We start from the raw sequence: 16,139 nt of genomic DNA, 5'->3' as shown, positions 1-16,139 counted from the left end.
GTACATAGGCTTCCATTGTAAATCACGCTGTATCATGTCGGATCCGGCGTACATAGGCTTCTATTGTAAATCACGCTGTATCACGCCGGATCCGGCGTACATAGGCTTCCATTGTAAATCATGCTGTATCGCACCGGATCCGGCGTACATAGGCTTCCATTGTAAATCATGCTGTATCGCGCCGGATCCGGCGTACATAGGCTTCCATTGTAAATCACGCCGGATGCGGTTTTTTGTCAGAGACAAAAAAACTTTACAAGAGACGTTCCATCCGGCCGCCGGATCCGGCAAAAGCTGGATGCAACACAATGCCATCATGGACAATCTGGCGCTAATACAAATCAATGGGGATAAAACGGATCTGGCACCGGATCCGTTTTATCTGTTTTTTTCCGGATTGTGCCTGATGGAAAAAAACTGATGTGTGAAAGTAGCCTAGGGGCTGACTTTCTGAGGGTCCCCGCCCTCCTGGTTGTCTATTGTGAGCAGCTGAGTCATAATAACACTTGGCCGCAGCCCAGGGGCGGGGAGGGTCCGGGGCTTCAGTATATAACCCTCTCTACACTGGGCCGGGCTGTATACCTGCAGGAACCCTCCAGTCTACAGCAGTGGCCATGGCTGACAAGAAAGTGATTGTAGTGTTTGGAGCCACAGGTGAGTGCAGGGAGGGGAAGGGCTGAAGTTTGGGGAGACTTTCCCTGCAGGTAGCGATAGAAATTAGGACATTCACAGAACTGGAGACGTCTCCAAGGAAGAAGGAAGGAAAATCCCTCAAACAAGAATTGAAAGACTCTTTGTTGCTACAAAAAGCGTTTACAAGCTGTGATCCTTGCCAAAGGGGGTGCTACTAGATACTAACCATGCAGGGCGCCCAAACGTTTGCATTGGCCCATTTTCCTTTTTTGTTAATTTTTAAAATGTAAAAGATGAAAATTATTTTTTTGCTTAAAATACACTGGAAATGCGTCATCTTTACCCTTATACCTTTTAGAGATCATTTCTTCAACTTGCTTAACTGTTCACAATAAGGCTATGTCCGCATGTTGCTTTTTTTGCTGCTTTTTCAACTGCAGCGTTTAATAGCAAAATGGTTGTGTTCTGCTTTTCAAGCAAAGTCTATGGGAATTTGGGTTTCTTGTCCGCACTATGCAGTTCAAACTGCAGCCTTTTTGTGGCAGAACTTTGGTCAAAAACTCAGCTTTGCAGGGCAAAACCCAAATGGCAAAAACAACAGGTAAAAAGCAACGTGTGGACATAGCCTCAGTCATTTTGACCGGGGTGCTCAAACTTTTACATGCCCCTATATAGACGAATGCCCCTGCAGTCCCCACCACACTGTATGATGCTCCACAGACCCAACCATAGTGTGTGTGTGTATATTACACACCCCCCCCTCAGCTACACACACCTTTAGCTACACACATCTCAGCTACACACACACACCCCTCAGCTACACACACACACGCATGCGCCTCAGCAACACGCGTGCGCCTCAGCAACACGCGTGCGCCTCAGCAACACGCGTGCGCCTCAGCAACACGCGTGCGCCTCAGCAACACGCGTGCGCCTCAGCAACACGCGTGCGCCTCAGCAACACGCACGCGCCTCAGCAACACGCACGCGCCTCAGCAACACGCACGCGCCTCAGCAACACGCACGCACCTCAGCAACACGCACGCACCTCAGCAACACACACGCACCTCAGCAACACACACGCACCTCAGCAACACACACGCACCTCAGCAACACACACACATTCATGCAGTTCTTACGCAAACATAGTGTGGTGCCCTGGACTAGCCAGGTAGTCACACACATCACACACACCCTCTCCCCTAGTTAGGCAACAACAGTCAAACAATCCTTGTTGCCACCCTCCAGGGTCTGATGTCCACACCAGGTAGGGCGGAGCCAGGCTGTTGGCCCCACCCACTGAGGAGTTCACAGGCCTGGAGGCGGGGAAAAAGCAGTAAGTTGAGTTTTGGAGTTCAAGTAGTGAAGGAGAGAAACTGTGAGTGTCTGGGTCGGAGCCCAGGCACTGTCAGCAAGGTCGGCAGACGGTGGTGGCCGTCTGCAGGAGGTGGTGCAAGTCAGCAGAACCGTATGAGCAGGGAGGGGCGGTGGCCCGCCGGTACAGAGCCAGGGAGCAGATCTGTACCAAGCACAAAGGCAGGGCCATCAGACCCCGACCAGGCTAAGAGCCGCCGACAACGGTCAAATCGGATAGTGACCGGGACCTGAGGGGTTCCCTCACACCCAAGACACGACAGAAGGCAACCGTCCACACAGTGAGGATAAAAAGCCACCGCCATAGGCTAGAGATCGAAGAGCCAGCGCCTGCGGGCAAAACGGGCTCCTTCGGTACATACACGCCGGGGAGCGGACTACCAGTGGGAAACCATCGGAGTCAACACATGCATACACAGGTGCAGGAAAAGACAGCCACCATCACCTGTCCGGGGAGAGCAAAGACATTGCAGCCGGCTGCGGGACCCGTCCATCCAGCCGTTTGGTTTACCAGAGACTCTGTGAATCTGTGCCTGAGTGAGTACAACAGTGCCATGCCGCGCCGCGCTGCCCTGCAACCCTGCATCCCGACCCTACTGCCTCCCCGTACCACTACTGGGATCACCAACCCCTACCCATGGAGGGGGGACCAACACCAACGGGGCTGCTCCCCGCCATCGTTCCCGGGAATCCCCGTCACGAGCAGTGGTGGTGTCCACTATCACCACGACCCGTGGGTGGCGTCACGAACTATCTCCCCATAACCACTCAACACCCCTTCTCACTTGGGGGCGAGGAGCGCTGCTAGAGTCCCCAGGTCCGGCCCACCGCTCGAGCCACCGAGCAGCAGCAGCCCCGTACCCGAGCGTAGCCCGCGACAATAGCACTGCTGCTGTAGACTCCTTTTGTCCTGCACTTTATATAGACTGGTGTAGTATTTGATTGGAAGGCAGATGTGCAGGACCAGCCGCGGCTGTTATCAGTTGACGGGACAGCTCTGGCACAGATAACAGCCGATCGGCAGGGGGGCGGGGTGTCGGACCCCGACCGATCAGACATTGATGACGTCTCCTAAGGATAGGCCATCAATGTAAAAGTAGTGGACAACCCCTTTAAACTCACTTGAAGAGGTCTCTAATAAAAAATGTTTTCTAAATTTCAGTGACAAATTGTAAAAAATTATTGCAAAACTTTAACCATAAACATACAGGTAATATTTTATTATAGTGTAACTGATTTTTTTTTTTTTTAATTTTTATTTCATAAATCAATAATTGACCCTTCCTTCTACAATAGTCTGGGCCGCCCCCGTGCCAGCAGCCGGGCTGCTCTGATCCGGGTTCAGTGGCTCGAGGGTCTCCGGGGGTCGTGCGGCCACTCAGATGAAGGGCGGTATTTACAAGGGATTTTATAGAGTTTGTGACGCCACCCGTGGTATGTGGTAATTAGGAGTACCACCGCTTCAGTTGGGAGTACCCGGGGATGATGGAATGGGGCAGCCAGGCGTTAGACCCCTCCACGGGTAGGGGGAATACCCCAGGGCTCGGTTTTGGTGGGGGAGTGCCGTTGGATGCAAGGGGGTCACTGTGGTATTCACTCAGTCCATTAAGCTGACACCGATAACTGGTCAAACAAGTCTCTGGACACTGCTGCCGCTGAGGGGAGGTTAGTTCGGGTCCCAGCCCCAATGGTGCTGCCTGGTGATCCGTGACCTGCCTCTTGGCACTAATTTACTTCTCTGTTGGTCCCGGTAGTGTGGAACTTGCCGGGTCCCGCTCCCTACTATGGCTAAGTTTGGGAGCTTGCTCTGAGTGTTCACGCTTGGGATTTCCTAGACCATTTTGAATTGGAAAAGTCCTATCCCCCTCATGGCGCTAATGCCCCGATTTTTGGAGCAGGTGGGAACGGTTCTTGAAGACACCGTAAATTATCGGGTTGCCTGAAGCTACTCCTCGACTTTGGGTCCATGTACCCTGTCGTGCCTTGGTCCCGGCCCGGTAATGGTGCAAGGCCACCAGCTGTCCTCCTCGACAGATCCATGCCCCTTGCCACGATCCCCTGTGACCGGGGGTCCAGCTCCTCTAGGCCCAGACCACCGTCTGCTACCTAGATTGTTTCCCAGGAGCCCAGCTCCTGACCATTCTGTCACTCACTTCTCAGACCCGACTCTCTACCACTGACACTCCTGACCTCCCTTCTCCAACCCCCCAGGTGGGCGACTCTATTCCACTCAAGCCATCCACTGGTGTGTTTGGTGGGTGTGGTGTAGAGTGTATCTAGGGTTTGATTAGCTGATGTAGACAACACCATTTGGTTAGGGACCCAAAACCAAGAAGTAGGTGGATACTGCACGGGAGGGCAGATTGTGCAATACCCTGTGACGACCCGATAGCCCAGGGGCGTCACAAATCTCCTCAGCAGCACCTCTCATCTCCTTTGGAGTCTGGTAATTCCAGATGCAGAGTTGCCATAATCTCTGGCTAGGAGTCCTGCCCCTCCTGAGAAAACCACCGGTCCACCCGGGCTGTTTTCAAAAATAATTAATGAATAAGGTGAAAATAAAGTCACTCCGAGAACCATTTTCATTCCTGAAGTGCCCTCTGGTGTCCATCTTGGTGATCAGTGTTGTCCCCGCTAGATTGGGACGGCTGGTGAATATCTTGGACTCCTGGGTGGTGAGTTTGGCTGCGGTGCTGATGTCCGCCATGTCTTGTCCTTTCTCTCTCCAGGAGCTCAGGGTGGGTCGGTCGCTGCCGCTCTCCTGGATGATGGCACCTTTGAGGTCAGGGCAGTGACTCGAGACACCAGCAAACCGGCAGCTGCGAAGCTAAAGGAGGCCGGAGCGGAGGTCGTGTCCGCGGATCTGGACGATGAGAAGAGCCTGGAGGCCGCACTGAGCGGAGCGTATGGGGCGTTCCTGGTCACCAACGTTTGGGAGCATTTCAGCAAAGAGAAGGAGGTCAGACAGGTAACGACCCCATGGAGAGATAGAATGATGTGGTGCTCATCCTGAGCCTCCTGGTTCATGTAAGGACTGCTGTATGCTGAGCTCTGCTCTGGATCCTGATAACGCAATCTTTTTTTTTTCCTCCAGGGTAAACTGATTGCAGATATCTCCAAGCGTCTCGCCCTGGAGATTGTGGTCTTCAGTGGCCTGGCGAACGTGAAGAAACTGACGGAGGGAAAGCTGGAGGTGCTGCACTTTGATGGGAAAGGTGAAATTGAGGAATATTTCCGTGAGATCGGGGTCCCCATGACCAGCGTGCGGCTTCCCAGTTACTACGAGAATCTGCTGACCTTCTACAAGCCCCAGAAGAACAAGGACGGGGATGGCTACTCACTAGGTACAAGAAACGTTCTGTCTTTTACATGATCTGCCATATTTGTTTTTTTTTGTTTTTTTTGATCTGGTGTAATTGCCGCTGTTCTCCTGAATCCGGCACCGGTTTTTTGTTTGTTCCAACTCCTCTCCATTCCTGAGATATGGGCCAAAGTTCCCTGAATATAAATCTAGTCTTGTTAGCCAAGTGGGTGTGATCATCAAGAACACACCCTCTGAGCTGATGACCACGCCTACATGTCAAACTATATCAAGATTTGTATACAGAGAAGAAGCGACCATAACTCAAGAACAGAGAGGAGCAGGAACAAAAGAAAGACATTGCCAGATTCAGGAGAACGGCGGCATTTACACCAGGTAGAAAAAAATGGATATTTATGGCAAAGTTTTCTTGTAAAGGTACATTGGGTGACAACCAACATGGCTGATATTTCTACTTAATAGACTTAAAGGAGTCTTTTAGATTTTTGTTTTTTTTATTGCCCACAGGTTTAGTGATATGGAAAATAATAAACTGAGTATTACTCACGCTCCCCAGGTCCAGTACCGCTGCTGGGTCCATGCCAAACTGACAAAACGCATATAAGGTTCCTGCTTTCAGTAAAGTTTGGACACACAGATGCAGCAGCCTGATAAAAGGGAGTGCAGCCCAGCAGAAAGAGTGTCTGCATCTTGGCTAACTAGCAATTAGGTGTGAGAAACGCTTTCTTTCCATCGCTGCCTCAGTCTATGTTTGGCTGTAGCGATATTCACCTGCTACAGGCAATCACTGAGCTCAGCGGCTCGTGCAGTGTATGTCTGGGGTCAGCGATTGGTTGCAGCGTTGATGACGACAATTGTCCTGGATACAATGGGACTGTCCCGATTTGAAAGAGCTGCCCCCTGGGCTCACTCTGTTATGTCTTCTGTCCTGCCATCTTCACTTCTCTGTAGCTCTTCTTCCCCAGAACCTGAATTTATGAACGACATTTCCCATTTAATTCTTCTCTTTTCTTGACATTTCATATCACTGGGATTCAAACTCACAACCTGCATCATTGTAGGCAGCAGCAAAAGCTAAAAGCCTCAGGCTCCACTGAAAAAAATCAGGGAGAATATGATTTCAAGAGTACTCCATCCACTGTGCGTCAAAAGACGCTGATGAATCGTGTAGTTTTAGTCCTTCTCCCCCCTTTATGATTTTATGGGGAGCCTGAAAAAAATTCTTGTTTACATGTAGAGCTGAAACTTGGCACAGACGCAGCATCCCACAGCTGAGGTTTTGTTACAGTTGCATCAATTCTCACATCCTGGACTTACATCACATACGATCATTAGGCTCCAGTTTCACGACTTTCTCTCTTTCCAGCCATCCCGATGGGTGATGTGCTCCTGGATGGGATGTCCGTCAGAGACTTGGGCGGCGTGGTGGTCACCATCCTGAAGTCTCCATCAGAATACGTAGGAAAGAACATCGGTCTCAGCACGGAGAAGCTGACGGTGGAGCAGTATGCGGCCATAATGTCCAGAGTCACCGGCAAGGACATCAAAGACGCCAAGGTAAGATCAGAGGCCTCTCCGGGGGTGGATCACGCTTATCAGAGCTGCGTTTACAATTCTGCTGAATTCTAGTTAGCTCTCAGGCCGCAATACAATCTCTTCTGTCTAAAATGGCTGATACCAGAGAGCAATAGATTATTTTCAGCCACACTAAGGCCTGTGGTGTGGTGTCCTATTAAAGTGCATTTCTTTATTTAACCTGCAGATCACCCCTGAAGCCTACGAGAAGCTCGGCTCTCCCGAATCCGCAGCAATGGCCAACATGTTCCGCTTCCTAATCATGAAGCCCGACCAGTACATGGAGCCCACCAAGAAGTTCAACCCCAAGGCCCAGAGCTTCCAGTCATGGATGGAGGAGAACAAGGAGGCGTTTAAGGACTTGTGAAGTCATTTATAACATGTGGCGGAGAAAAGACTGAAAAACATGGCGGCTGCTTTATAAAAATATGTGCACGGAGACAAGAAAAGCATTGTGACCATAGCAACCAATCAGAATCCAGCTCTCATTTCTGAGACGGTCTGTGGAAAGTGAAAGTTGTAACCTGATTGGCTGCTACTTTACTTCTGTTAAATCTGGTGGTTCTCTGGTTTATTACTGTGAAATCTGTCTATTAAAACACATCAAATGAAGCTTGAGGATCCCCTATAGTGCCCCCCTCCACTGTATGATTTCTCCCACAGCCCCCCACTCACACAGTTTGATGCCCAAACAACTACCCCACAAAGTATTATGTCCCCCACAGCCCCTCACACAGTATGATGCCCATAGTCCCTCCACAGTATGATGTCCCCACAATCTCCCTACACAGTATGATACCCATGGTCCTTCCATAGTATGATGTCCCCCACAGCCTCCCCCACACAGTATGATGCTTCCACAACCTTCCCACATATTATGAAGCCCCAAAAGCCTCCCACACTCAGTAAGATGACCCCACATCTCCCCCACACATTATGGTGCCCCTCAACCTCCCCCACACTGTATGATGCCCCAACAGTCTCCTCACACAGTATGATGCCCGCATAGTATAATGCCCCCACAGACTCCCCCACACATTATGGTGCCCCTCAACCTCCCTCACACAGTATAATGCCCACATAGTATAATGCCCCCACACATTATGGTGCCCCTCAACCTCCCTCACACAGTATAATGCCCACATAGTATAATGCCCCCACAGACTCCCCCACACATTATGGTGCCCCTCAACCTCCCTCACACAGTATAATGCCCTTACACATCTTATGATACCCCAAAGGCCGCAGAATGAGGCCCAACGACAACGCCACACAGTATTTCATCCCTATAGTCCCCCACACAATCTTTTAATGCCTCTACAGCCAGCCACACACAGTATTATGCCCTTACAGCCCCCCCACTGTATGATCCCACAACAGCCCCCATATAGTATGATGCCCTCAGTGTGTATACACACTCACCACATGTACTGAACAGTGGACTCAGGGTCTGATGGTTTCCTCTTCACATTATATCCCACTTTATCTGTGTCCTGAGAACACAAATACAGCTGTAGACGGGCCCCCCCCCCACCCTTCAGGGGCAGCTTCCCAAATTTGGGACAGTTGTGAAGTTTGCAAGCAATGATGGAACAAAGCTGTGATGTTTTCATTCAGCTGTCGTCAGAGCAGAAAACATTAGGTCAGTGGTGGTCCCGAGTGTCAGACCCCTACCGATCTGATGACTTATCATAGGGACAGATCATCACTATCAATGGGGCCAATTGTTAGGGAAGACAGAAATAACTGGAGCTCTGGGGACAAAATCTATAAGTAGGACCCCGACTACTATGTGCCATGTTGTATTCCTGATATTCAGGGCCCTGGTGTGACTACAATCTCCTACATTTATGCCCCTGTTGGATTCCTGGGGAACATGGACTGGTAATGAAGCGGGGGATGGGAAGGGAATCCACATTTATTGGCCACAGATAATGTCATTAGTAGGCAGCACGATGACTCAGTGGTCGATTTGTAGCGTTGTGGTTCGGGGTTCAAAGGACGACATCTACAAGGACTTTCTAAGTTGTCCTGGGGTTTGCGTGGGTTTCCTCCACTGTCCTGCCACACTCCAACCATATACTGATAGGGAATTTACACTATGTGTCCCAATGGGGACAGTAATGATGTCTGTAATGTGCTGTGGATATGAGGGTGCTATATTAGGGAGTAAAATAAATGAAAAAAAAATTAAAATTTTAAAGCTGTAAATATTGCAGTTGCTTGTTTTTACCACTAGGTGGCAGTCTGTAAATAGTAATATCAGCAGTTGGTTATCTAAAAAGAGCTAAATGTGCAGCGCCACCTAGTGACTGACAGGTCAGTATAGAGCAGTCATGGCGAACCTTTTACAGGCCGAGTGCCCAAACTGTAGCCCTAAATCCATTTTTTTTTTCCGAAGTGCCAACCAATCCTATTATGTAAATTGATTGTAATCTTACCTTTGCCGTCTTCTCCTCAGCAGGGGGCATCACGCTCGTGCTTACCACACATGGAAGCGGAGCCCCTGCCCTTTCCAGACACAGCAGTTGGATTGATCTTTCTGGAAAAAATTGCAGCAGATTAGACAGAGATTTTAGCCTGGAATGCAATCAGATGTCACCCTGTAATCCACATCTATATTTCAAAGTCTGAACATCTTGAAATCCCATAAAGACGTACAAGTTGCTCCCCTCCCCCTTCATTGTGTAGTTATGTCCCCCATCCTGATATATATTTCCTACATTCTGGTATATTTGTCCACATCATGGCCCCATTCCTGGTAAATGTACCCCATCATTGTAAATGTATCCCATCATTGTAAATGTATCCCAGCCTGGCATGTTCCCCCATGCTGTCAAATGACCCCATCCTGGTAAATGTACCTCATCCAGGCATGTTCCCTTATACTGGTAAATGTACCCCATCCTGATAAATGTCACCCTTCCTGCTAAATGTTCCCCATCCTGGCATTTTTCCTCATCCTGGCATGTTTTCCCCCATCCTTTCATGTTTCCCCCCATACTGGTAAATGTACCCCTTCCTGGCATGTTCCCCTTCCTGCTAAATGTACCCCATCCTTGCATGTTTCCCCCATCCTTGCAGCCATGTTTCCCCCATCTTTGCACGTTTCTCTCCATCTTTGCACGTTTCCCCATCCTTGCAGCCATGTTTGCCCCGTGCTCTCCATGTTTGCCCCGTGCTCTCCATGTTTGCCCCGTGCTCTCCATGTTTGCCCCGTGCTCCCATGTTTGCCCCGTGCTCCCATGTTTGCCCCGTGCTCCCATGTTTGCCCCGTGCTCCCATGTTTGCCCCGTGCTCTGATTATATACCCCGTGCTCTGATTATATACCCCGTGCTCTCCACCATGCCCCGTGCTCTCCACCATGCCCCGTGCTCTCCATGCCCTGTGCTCTCCATATATACCCCGCGCTCTCCATATATACCCCGTGCTCTGATTATATACCCCGTGCTCTCCACCATGCCCCGTGCTCTCCATGCCCTGTGCTCTGATTATATACCCCGTGCTCTGATTATATACCCCGTGCTCTCCACCATGCCCCGTGCTCTCCATGCCCTGTGCTCTCCATATATACCCCGCGCTCTCCATATATACCCCGTGCTCTCCATATATACCCCGTGCTGGCACTGTCCCCACACCTTGGCACAGCCGCACACAGCTTGGCACAGCCGCACTGCTGGAATAGAACGGAAGCCTGAGCTACAATATTGGGCTCAAAATAATTTATTAAATAAAATTAACATGAAACAAGGTGAAGCATGGGGTTTTTTGTCAGTACTGAAGTGGCGCTTTAAATCTAAGCCCTCTGCCCCCGTCATATACTTCACCCTTTTACAATGCCACTTTGGTCCTGCAGCACCATCTCGTGCCTGTAACTTCTGACTGGCCGGACGCTGCCAATGCATCTGTCGCAGGCGGAGGAGGGGACGCCGCGCTCTCCCACTGCTCGGGTCCGGCTGCTGCGGCCTGCTGCTGCTCGGTGGCTCGAGCGATGGGCCGGATCCCGGGGACTCTAGCGGCGCTCCTCGCCCGTGAGTGAAAGGGGATTGGGATTTGGGATTGTTTATTGTCCGTGACGCCACCCACGGTTGTGGTGATTTGTTGGCACCACCGCTGCTCTGTATGAGGATCCCGGGAAGGTTGGTATGGAGCAGCCAGTTGTTGTGTTGCCCCTCCGTGGGTAGGGGTTGGTGATCCCGGGGCCCAGTGATGAAGTGGGTGATGCAGGGCTTGGTGGGCGCAGGGACGCGGGGGCAGCGCTGTGCCTTGCGGCACTGTGGTACTCACTCAGCCTGAGACGATGACACAGTTCTCGGTAAAACACACGGCTGGAAAGACGGTTCCCACGGACGGCTGCACTTGCTTTCCCCAGTAGGTGACGGTCCCTCTGTCCTGCACCTATGTTGATGATGGTTGCGATGGGTTCCCACCAGTAACCCGCTCCCCGGCTTGGATATGGGCTGGAGGAGCCCTACTTTGCCCGCAGGCGCTGGCCCTGAGAAACTGGTGCCGTGGCGGTGTCTCTCTACCACGGTTGGACTGTTGCCTTCAATCGGGACTTGGTTGTTTGGAGACAGACGTCCCCTTCACTGACGGATTTGGCAAATTATGGCGACTCCTAGCCTTGCCGGGGTCCGAGAGGCCCCTGCCCTGGTGCTGACTGTTCTTCGTATACTGCTCCAGACCGCCGGGCCACCACCCGTCCGCAGTCCTTCCAGAAACCTCCGAGCAGTCACCCCTCCAGACAATCACCGCCGTCTGCTGACCTTGCTGTCACTGTCCGGGCACACAGCCGGACTACCTTCAGGCTTTTCTACTCTCACTTTTACTTCTTTTCTCCACTTCACTGTTTACTCAACTGCTTACTCCTCTCTCAAGCCCCTGCCTGGGCTAAACTCTAACACTCCACTCCTCTCACTTCCTCCTCCAAACTCTATCTGCCTGGTTCTTCCCGCCTCCAGGGCTGTGAACTCCTCGGTGGGCGGAGCCAACCGCCTGGCCCACCCCCTGGTGTGGACACCAGCCCCTGGAGGAAGGCAACAAGAATTTTTGGGTTAGCTTAGATGTGCCTAACTGGGGTGTAGGGTGTGGTGGTGTGATGACCTGTGACCCCTGGCTTGCCCAGGGCGTCACACATCCCTATGAGATTAGAATGGGACCAGTTTGAGGCTAGAATGAGGCTCCCATAGAGCTGGATGAGTTGTGACCTCCAGCGTCTACATGAAACACTGGGGCTGCCGGCAGGTCACAAAGCCCTGGAGACCGACCAGAACAATTCTGGAGAAAGATAAAACCGCCAGAAGTGAATGTAAGACAGAAGTAAACACCACCCCAGGTGCTCAATAAATAAAATGCTGGAGTTGTGCTTTAAAGGATATAATATCTGTATACAGGGAGCTCCCCCTAGTGGTGGCTGCAGACAGGATCTTATGTATCTCTGTATACAGGGAGCTCCCCCTAGTGGTGGCTGCTGACAGGATCTTATCATGTATCTCTGTATACAGGGAGCTCCCCCTTGTGGTGGCTGCAGACAGGATCTTATGTATCTCTGTATACAGGGAGCTCCCCCTAGTGGTGGCTGCAGACAGGATATTATCATGTATCTCTGTATACAGGGAGCTTCCCCTAGTGGTGGCTGCAGACAGGATCTTATCATGTATCTCTGTATACAGGGAGCTCCCCCTAGTGGTGGCTGCAGACAGGATCTTATGTATCTCTGTATACAGGGAGCTCCCCCTAGTGGTGGCTGCAGACAGGATCTTATCATGTATCTCTGTATACAGGGAGCTTCCCCTAGTGGTGGCTGCAGACAGGATCTTATCATGTATCTCTGTATACAGGGAGCTCCCCCTAGTGGTGGCTGCAGACAGGATCTTATCATGTATCTCTGTATACAGGGAGCTCCCCCTAGTGGTGGCTGCAGACAGGATATTATCATGTATCTCTGTATACAGGGAGCTCCCCCTAGTGGTGGCTGCAGACAGGATCTTATCATGTATCTCTGTATACAGGGAGCTCCCCCTAGTGGTGGCTGCAGACAGGATCTTATCATGTTTCTCTGTATACAGGGAGTTCCCCCTAGTGGTGGCTGCAGACAGGATCTTATCATGTATCTCTGTATACAGGGAGCTCCCCCTAGTGGTGGCTGCAGACAGAATCTTATCATGTATCTCTGTATACAGGGAGCTCCCCCTAGTGGTGGCTGCAGACAGGATCTTATCATGTTTCTCTGTATACAGGGAGTTCCCCCTAGTGGTGGCTGCAGACAGGATCTTATCATGTATCTCTGTATACAGGGAGCTCCCCCTAGTGGTGGCTGCAGACAGAATCTTATCATGTATCTCTGTATACAGGGAGCTCCCCCTAGTGGTGGCTGCAGACAGGATCTTATCATGTTTCTCTGTATACAGGGAGTTCCCCCTAGTGGTGGCTGCAGACAGGATCTTATCATGTATCTCTGTATACAGGGAGTTCCCCCTAGTGGTGGCTGCAGACAGGATCTTATCATGTATCTCTGTATACAGGGAGCTCCCCCTAGTGGTGGCTGCAGACAGAATCTTATCATGTATCTCTGTATACAGGGAGCTCCCCCTAGTGGTGGCTGCAGATAGAGTCTGAGAGTCGCCTAACCTCTCTTCTACAGTCTGTTATGGGTCCTCCAGCTTCTGACCGAAGGTGGGGGGATGTCATATTGCTGCCTTGCGAGTTCCCAACCTGTAGCAGGCATATGGTGGCATGGAGCCATGTCTGTGTGTCCCACTAGTTTTTTTTTTTTGTGAATGTCAGTTATGCTTTTGCGGCTGTGAGGCTCCCTCTTGTGGCTCGGAATGGTTTGACAGAGACCACGTGTGCTGGAGCAATGGGCGTTTCCATTGCTCACTCTCTGCCTATTTAAGCTTTTGCTTCATGGCTGTGTAAGGGGTGGGCAGACCCCTTACAAGGAAGCACAGGTTTTCTCTGAAGTGGTTAATGCTGTCCCCATAGAAACTGTACAGGAGGGAGGAGTAGCCGGCAGCTTAGGGGGAAAGGAAGTGTGTGCTGAAGGCAGTTGTGTCCGGGACGGGAGAGAAGAAACAGCCAGGGGCAGAGTGTGGAGCTGAGTGGGCAGAAAGAAAGAAAGAAAGAAGGGAGCTGGAAGAACAGGGAAGCCGGAGAGAAAAGGAGCGGGCGGAACCTCATAGTGCGAAGCAGTCCCGGTGTGGGTCCGGGCTGTGGGTAGCCAGAAGTTGGAGCCGGGCGAAGAGGAGTAGTCAGGCAAGTCACCCACTTGAGGGGACGCTAGGGCAGGCTTTCCCTCAGCTAAAGGAAGCGCCACAGCACTGTGTTTTATTACTGCCACGTGTGGAGAATTGTGAAGAATAAAACATGTTTGTTATTTGCATTGAACCATGCCTGAAGAGTATTTGTGCGCCGGACGACATCTGCACCACCACACTCTGCCCCACCAAGACATCTCCCGTCCCGATAGTGACGGCGGAGCCAGGGGTAAGCCTGACAGAAGGGGCCACGACTACAAGGCCGGAGGCACCCCTGGCACCCCGTTACAATTGGCGTAGTCGGCAGGATCCGGATCATATGCAAGGGGTCCCGCTCCAAGAAGAAGGAGATCAAGTGATGCCGAGGACACTGTATCCAGATTATTGGAAAAGAGTCCCGATCCCATGGTGAGAAGAGGAAGAAGTGCCTAAGGCGTTAGACCGGGCACAAGATCGCGGCAAGATGGCCGTTGTCTGTGAAGACACAGAAAGTGCGCGCAGAATTGGCGCCAAAAGAAGAGCCTGGGGCTGGCCGGTGCCGAAAAAGAAGTTCGGAGTACTCCGCCCAAAGAGGGGAGGTGCCGGTCCCAGGGCACGAAGGAAGATATGTGAAGTGGGCGGTGTTCCAGAGAAAAAGAAGAACCGCCGCGTAGGGGTCGACCTGATGTGTGAGACTGGGGGTGGAGTATACCCAAGAGCGGGAAAAGTAAGCCCGCCTCCACTTCCTCCAGCATCTCCACTGACCCCGACGCCATTACCAGAAACGCTGACTCCGAGCAAGATGGAGACTCCAGGAAGACAGCAAGCTGCGGTAGCCGCACTAGTAGCGACTAGCCTGGGCAGAGGACGCCCGAAGCAGACTGCGGCTGCAGAAGGACCCACCCTTAACCTACCGGCTGTGCCAGGAGGACCGGAGCGGCCCACTACACAAGAGGCCGCACAGTGGCAACAGGAAATCGAGTGGGAGGAATGCCAATACCGGCGGCGGTCGCAGCAAAGACCGGTGCTAGCTGAACTCTCCCACCCGAGACGTTGGAGCAACCCGCCAACTACGAGCCCTTCCGGAGGCTGCGCCGGTTGCCCGGACAGTCCCTGTCGGAGTACGTGCAGGCCCAACGAGCCAAATGGCAACGTGCATATCATCCGGAGTGACTTTTCAAGACCGGAAGATGGCGGGCCTGTTTTTGTTCAACACCGGCGTTGTTTTGAGCCGGAAGAAGGTGTGTTGTTTGTAACCGTTCAAGTTGCTGAGCCCGGAAGAAAGCCTGATGCTGGACTGAGCCAGGGGCTCCCTCCGCGTCGTTAAGAAGATTTTTGCCGAGTTGTATTCCTGCCAGCTAACATCTAAGACCGGGAGTGCTGCAAAAGCCTCCGGGCAGAAACTCCACTAAGACCGGGAGTGCCTGCCGACGGCCTCCGGGCACGACTAAGACCGGGAGCTTCCAGGAGGAACTCCGGGCGCTGGACTGGTGTGCCCTTGCGGGTGCCCTCAGGTGAACATGTTCGCAGTTTCATTAAAATGACTTTGTTTAGTTTTAAAATGTGATTTTAGATTTGTGCCTTGCCGGGAGGCTTAGGCTTAAAGAGGGGAGGTATGTAAGGGGTGGGCAGACCCCTTACAAGGAAGCACAGGTTTTCTCTGAAGTGGTTAATGCTGTCCCCATAGAAACTGTAGAGGAGGGAGGAGGAGCCGGCAGCTTAGGGGGGAAAGGAAGTGTGTGCTGAAGGCAGTTGTGTCCGGGACGGGAGAGAAGAAACAGCCAGGGGCAGAGTGTGGAGCTGAGTGGGCAGAAAGAAAGAAAGAAAGAAGGGAGCTGGAAGAACAGGAAAGCCGGAGAGAAAAGGAGCGGGCGGAACCTCATAGTGCGAAGCAGTCCCGGTGTGGGTCTGGGCTGTGGGTAGCCAGAAGTGGGAGCCGGGCGAAGAGGAGTAGTCAGGCAAGTCACCCACTTGAGGGGACGCTAGGGCAGGCTTTCCC

At 51.8% G+C, this 16,139-nt stretch overlaps 1 protein-coding gene across 2 annotated transcripts; it reads left to right on the top strand.

Moving 5' to 3' along the window:
- Positions 1–521: 521 nt before the first annotated feature.
- LOC142246464 (nmrA-like family domain-containing protein 1) lies at positions 522–9,107 on the top strand. 2 transcript variants are annotated; one of them, XM_075319522.1, is made up of 5 exons: positions 522–654; positions 4,737–4,966; positions 5,102–5,351; positions 6,696–6,886; positions 7,092–9,107. In XM_075319522.1, the coding sequence occupies exons 1-5, from the start codon at positions 615–617 to the stop codon at positions 7,269–7,271; spliced, it is 891 nt and encodes a 296-aa protein (XP_075175637.1). In that variant the 5' UTR covers positions 522–614; the 3' UTR covers positions 7,272–9,107. The 2 variants fall into 2 exon arrangements, with proteins under 2 accessions (XP_075175637.1, XP_075175636.1); XM_075319521.1 differs by having other exon boundaries at positions 523–654; positions 4,737–4,975.
- The last annotated feature ends 7,032 nt before the right edge of the window (positions 9,108–16,139 follow it).

The sequence above is a fragment of the Anomaloglossus baeobatrachus genome, chromosome 7 (genome assembly GCF_048569485.1).
Source record: "Anomaloglossus baeobatrachus isolate aAnoBae1 chromosome 7, aAnoBae1.hap1, whole genome shotgun sequence".
NCBI classification, from domain to species: Eukaryota; Metazoa; Chordata; class Amphibia; order Anura; family Aromobatidae; genus Anomaloglossus; species Anomaloglossus baeobatrachus.
Note: the sequence above shows the minus strand (reverse complement) of the source record. Positions and strands in the feature narration are given on the sequence as shown.